Source organism: Pleuronectes platessa, chromosome 15 (assembly GCF_947347685.1).
Source record: "Pleuronectes platessa chromosome 15, fPlePla1.1, whole genome shotgun sequence".
Taxonomy (NCBI): domain Eukaryota; kingdom Metazoa; phylum Chordata; class Actinopteri; order Pleuronectiformes; family Pleuronectidae; genus Pleuronectes; species Pleuronectes platessa.
In genome coordinates this window covers 8,982,659-8,988,658 of record NC_070640.1, presented here as the reverse complement: position 1 = coordinate 8,988,658, position 6,000 = coordinate 8,982,659, and the positions used below count along the sequence as shown (strand labels likewise).

At 39.7% G+C, this 6,000-nt stretch overlaps 1 protein-coding gene across 1 annotated transcript in view; it reads left to right on the top strand.

The window, feature by feature from the left end:
• Positions 1–6,000, top strand: part of LOC128457094 (actin-binding LIM protein 3) — a 39,470-nt gene that overhangs the window by 32,472 nt on the left and 998 nt on the right. The window contains exons 18-22 of the mRNA XM_053441618.1: positions 1,588–1,617; positions 3,671–3,729; positions 4,122–4,188; positions 4,344–4,351; positions 5,586–5,660. Coding sequence (XP_053297593.1) covers positions 1,588–1,617; positions 3,671–3,729; positions 4,122–4,188; positions 4,344–4,351; positions 5,586–5,660 — 239 coding nt within the window. The remainder of the gene's footprint in view (positions 1–1,587; positions 1,618–3,670; positions 3,730–4,121; positions 4,189–4,343; positions 4,352–5,585; positions 5,661–6,000) is intronic.

Genomic DNA, 6,000 nt, shown 5'->3' with positions numbered 1-6,000 from the left:
ATATTGATGCTGTTAGGGGCACACCCCCACACAGCTGATGTTTTATAGATGTCCCACAACAGCAGGCTTCCTTTATTTCCCTTCAACCGAAAACTGACTCTCTCCTGTCATTTCGGTTTACTGTTTGTTCTCTTACTTTTACCATATGGCAGGTTTATGGAATCTACTTAACAACGTTTCGCTTATTGTTCATGTTTACACAATGATACCGACATTAACCTGCTTGTATCCATTTGTACTCAAACATAAGGGGATCAAGAATCCAGGAGATTTAAAGTGGATTATGTATCTGAGGAAAAATGTTTAAACGGGTTTCTGGTAAAAAATGAACCTACAGAGAATGATCCCCTGACTCTGCAGCTCCATCACAGAGTTTTATAGCCAGTTGTAACTCAGTGAGTAGATGTCCAGCCGAACGCTGCTCTGGTTCATCTTCACTGCTTTCATATAGAGCCTGACTGATTTATTGTTTGGCCAGAAGAAATTTGCAAATATAAGCCTTTCGCAGACATATAGGATCAGCATTATTGATGCGTCGATACTTTTGTTAAACTTTAATTTAACACAATAAACAGTGCAGAAAAGAATAGTATTTGTGTTTTCTTTTCATTTAGTTATATAGAATTAAGTTTATGATTTAATTGTCATAACAGTTTGATAAAGGCCTTTTAGGAATCATTGCCAAATGATTGTTTTTGTAATGTACATATAGGCTGTTATATTGTATAGGAAATTAATCCGTAATATCAGCATGCGCCCCAAAAATCCATATTGGTTGGGTTCTAATCGATAGCATTGTCTGTGACTGCTGCTGTTTTCAGCAGGGAACAGCAGACTGAGACAGTGAAAGACTGACTGCTGAACTTGGTTAAACATTTAGTAGCTATAGAGTCAGAGTTGGTTTCCCTCAGGAACTCGTAGAGACCAAAAATAGAATTGAAAGAGAGTGAAATGTGCCATAGATCCACCAGGGGGCCTGATTGACGACTTGATTAACGAATGATTATGTTGCTCCGGAAATGCAGAATATGTATTAAAAATAAGCAACTGTTTGTTATCAGGTCTTTCATATATAAATTTAATTGTAAGGTTGATCGTGTTTCTGCTGCCCCCAATTGGCCAGAGGGAAATCATCAGTTGTTGTAGACCTAACATCTTTAAAACAATGTTCAAGAAAGGTTTATACCTACTAATGATAAGTGGCTTTTTAAGAAGTTGGATGAACTAATATTCATATAAGTCAGTCACTCCTGTTATTTATGAATAGTATCCAATAATTTATGTCTTTTAGTTTGCTCAGGGTGTAGAGTCCAATAAGATTAAATGTAAAATGAACAATTTTAAATTGGCCGTTGTGAACAACATTTCAGCGTCAAAATACTTCATCTTAAATTTGTATTCACCTGACGTATTTGGTTACAGTTTAAAGACATGTTCCTCTCTATGTTTTTCCACACATAATTTTATTTTTATTTTTTATTTTATTAAATTTAAAGGCGATTCATTACAGAGTTCTTGCTCTTGAGACATAATGATATATTGTCCTGTCTGTCTCACCCGTCTCTGTCTGTCTCTCTCTCTCCTCAGCTCCCCGGTCTGTCTGCAGCGCTGACAGTGGTGAGTGGTTCATCAGTGTGTTTTGATCTGTGAGGTCACCTCGACACGGCGAGCCGCCGCCTTCACTCTGATCCTCCTCGCTCTGCAGGTTCTGCTGTGACGGAGGCAGAGCTTTGAAACTGGAGATTGTTATCAGCTCATACACACAAAGACGTGTGCACACATACACACACATCTTTCTTTTCTTTTACTTGTGGGAAGATGAATAGCACTGGTGTTTTAGCCTTCCCCCAGTCTGTGTTTATCAGCTTTAGTTTTAGCAGCAGCACAGATCCAGGATCAGCGACCTGAACCCCTCAGCCATCTGTTACAAAACCCACAGTAACACTTTTTAGATTGTAAAAATAGATACATTTTATGCAGTGACATTATCCACATTTGGCCTTAAAATCCTTGTAGCTTACAAGTTCAAGCACCATGATCTCTTTATTTTTCTTGAGAGTATTTCAGCCCAATGGCATCCCAACTTAGCTTCCAAATGTATTTTGAAAACCCTGCAATTCTTGTGCAGATAAAATAAAACAGATTACTATCTAGAATAGCAAATTTCCCTTAGATTAAATTTCACTCACTCAAAAATATGAGTCCCTTAAATCAGCAGTTGAAGAAATAGAAGAAGAACTGTTGGCTCTGCCCCCTGTGTTTTAAGGAAATTTTGTTTATTAGTTATCGATACGTAAAGTCAAAATCAGTGAATATCTTTCCAACTCTTCCACAGTCAACTATCTCCTTTTGCTGTCATTTCCACACAGACACATAACAAGTCGAGATGCACTGTGGTCTGGTAGATGTCACGGGTCCATGCAGAAACTTTCATGTGAAGCAAAAACATTTATTTTGCCGGTGTCACCTTGGGAGCTCCGTACATTGCTGTGTTTCTAACACACGCATCCTAATCATTAGAGCCTGTACCTCATCTCTGGTTGGAAGACGAAGCTCTGCAAGATGACAAACTCATTAATGTTCAGCAGATTACACACCGTGTGCCGTAGCTCACACCGGCCAATATTCTGCTGCATCATCCTGTTTGACTTCACTGTGTTATTTAAATCCTTTTAACATCACAGTGAACCAGAGAGAGACGGAATGAGTAGATAGACGGAGCGAGGAAGGCAGAAGAAAGAGAGAGGAAAAGGAGAGGGAGGTGCAGAATGATTGATGAAGCGAAGGAATCAGAAGCAAGAAACAGATAATGAAGAGGGGGCAAGTTTAAGCAGAAGAGAGGAAGACAGGAGGGACAGCTGAATGACGGGAGGGAGTTGGTGGGACTCCACTGCCCCCTGCTGCTTCAGCTGCAGCAGTGCACACCAGGGATAAAGATGCTGCGGGTTGCCACTGGTTACAAGAGATGCAACCATGCAGAGTGATAACATCAGTTGACTGCAGTATGTTTCTGTGGGTACGTGTGCTGGAGTTTGTGTTTGATCAGAGTGAAGTCTGTCAGCTCGAGGTTGATATAGCTTCAGGTTAAAAGTTAAAGTTGAAGTGTGGTGTTTTTAGAGAGTGATTCTATGATCCTAAATGTTTTGATATCGCAGCGTCCTCAGAGCCACATCTCTGCCTGAGGAGCGTGGTTTGTAAGCAGTGATAGTCTATAGGTTTAAAGAGGAGGTACAGTACTTGGAAGGAGAGCTGTTGCCTCGTTTTCTTTTTGTACTGTCGGTTTCCCCCATGGCAATATTCTCAGAGACTGGATGACAAAGTATTAACTTAGAATTTGAAAACCGTCCAAAATTCACTAACTATCAGTAGGAAGGAGTCGAATCGTTGAAGAAAATGTTGCTAAGAATATTCGAGACCTGCTTAACAGTGTTTTCAGTCACAGAAACATATGAAACCGCTTTACTTCATTTTATTTCTGCCCTTATGGACTCAATACCTCATGGACACCTTCAGGAAATGCTTTTTGATTTTGACGTTGTAAGTTCGTCAAATGCAAAATCCCTTCAAAAATCTAAACTGTATCATCCTACCTACAGACTGTGTGTGTGTTTGTATCAGTTTGCACAACTTCTGTTTGTTCATGTAAATGTGTTCATATTTGTCCCTGCAGATTCATATGTTGCCAAATCGGCCTCGTTGCCAGGATATGGCAAGAACGTGCTGAACAGGGTGAGCGATCCTGATTTCTGTTGTGAAAGAGAGTGAGTGTGTGTGTCATTGTGTGTGTGCGTATGTGTGTGTGTCTGTGTGCGTGTGAGAGAGGGAGGCAGGGCCATCACTACATTATAATAAGCCACAGCAATGTCCTCCATTTCCTACTGAACCTTCGAAACTCATTTTTATCAGTTTAGCTCCTGAGGTAAGCTGAGACGCTAACTGACAACTGGAAATATTTCAGTATTACATTTCCCAGTGTGATTGACAGGGAGACGCAACATTTAATAGATATATGAGATTATTCGATTTCTGTCTTTTTTACGGGATCCTTTCCCTCCATCATAATGATCAAATGCATCTTCCTGTCCCACGTTTGCTAAACTGGCCGCGTTGTGTGCCTGCAGCCTGGGAGTGCCGGTGCAGATTATTACCAGTATGACAGTGGTAATGCAGTTAATTGGCAGATCAGAGGTAAGTCTATTGTTCAGATGAAATGTGCTCATCCCCAGTTGATTACTTCCCCTCATGATGCTATTCAGCCATAGACTGTGTACAGTGATGGAGTGGAGATGTTGGTGAATGTAGCAGTTGACTCATCGCTGTGTCTCTCTTCTCTTTTCTTTCAGAATACAAGGTAAGATGCTCTCCTTGGCAAAGCTGGTGAACTGTTACTCAGCCAGGGATGGAAGGTCTGGATGTGTGTAGAAAAGATAAGGATGATGTGTTTCCTATTTAAAGTTCATACCGAGTTGTGTATCCATCCAACTCAGTCGCGCCCACTTGGCTCAGTGAAATTGACTCATTTTATTGACACAAGAAAAGAACAAGACAAAGGGTAATTGTACACACAGGGTTTGTGTGATGGGTCAGGGATATTCAATATCCTTTCACCGCTTTGACAGTAATAATTGTCTTATGTGCGTTATTCTTTTCGGGGAAACTTCAAAATATACAGTTTCAAAATCGACTGTATAACTGTGCTAGGAATAATATTAATAATATAATATGCTTTTTTTAAATCCAACTTTATTAGGAGCATTTGTATGCGTCCACACCAGCGATAGCCAATGGCTGGAGGCATTATGACACAATATTTCAAAAATGCCTTGAGTGAGTTAGCTCTGAACAGATAAGCTTTTGGTGTTCAAAGGTCAAAGGACAAGCTCTCTGTGACATCAAAAATCACATTTATATCAGAAACACCTCAGGGAATCTCTGCAGACTCTGTGCATACGTTCGGTTCGACTCAGGAATAAACTGATTAGAGTTTGGTGGTAAAGGTCAAAGGTCACAGTGGCCAAAACATGGTATCTCAAGTCTTCTGGAATTTTGAGCAGTCATTTGAGCAGTTACTCTTTGAGTCATTTGGTCCCAAAGAGTAATTGATTAGATTAGAGTGGTCGAAAGTCAAAGGTCAGGGTGACCTCTAATGAGTCTGGGAAACAAATGTTTTTGATTGAAACTGCACCGGTTGGTGGAGGTATAAAACCGCAGGGCAGTAATTGTAGTTTTTTTTAATTGTCATTGTTTGAAAAGTTTTGGAAATAATTGACAAGCCGACTCTTTATATGTAGTCGTATAAAATCAAAGTCTTTATAAAAAAATAATAAAGAAAACTGTATTTTGGAGTATTATTTATATTTTTATTAACAATGTTTTAGGTTTCTCTACTGTTGTAATAAAAGCTTTTGGCCACTAGAGGGTGACAAACCATTTCTGTCTATCATAATGTTGCAAAAATAGTTAGAGATTTTTTAATGATGCAGTTTGAATCATGTTTCAACATGTAGTAACACTTCCTCACCCAAAAAAATATTGCCTTTATATTTGATTCAATGTCTCAGTTATACTGTTTCTCCCTTTGTTAGATCCATCCCTATGAAGCCCTAGTGGTGTCTGTCAGAGGGTGTCTCCCCAGTGACGTTGACCGAGCCAGACTGGAGGTGAACTACTGCACAACACTGTTGTAAAAGCTGCTTCACTCACTGCTCGACCTGAACATATCAAGACCCTGGAATATAATGAAAACACAGATAGAAACAGCGTGAATAGAAGCAACATTCAGTGCAGTCAGTCCACAGTGTTAAACTATGAGACCCAGTGAACAATCAGAGAGCCTCACCTGTACTGGAGCTTAAACAGGTGAAGAAATTGAACCAAAACATGTAGGAATCATCCTGAGCAAAATAATATTCAGAGTCAATTTAATCTCCAGTAGCTGATAAGATGTATGAATATAACAAATCAATATTTCCTGTCTTTCTGACTCTCTGCGTCTCTGTC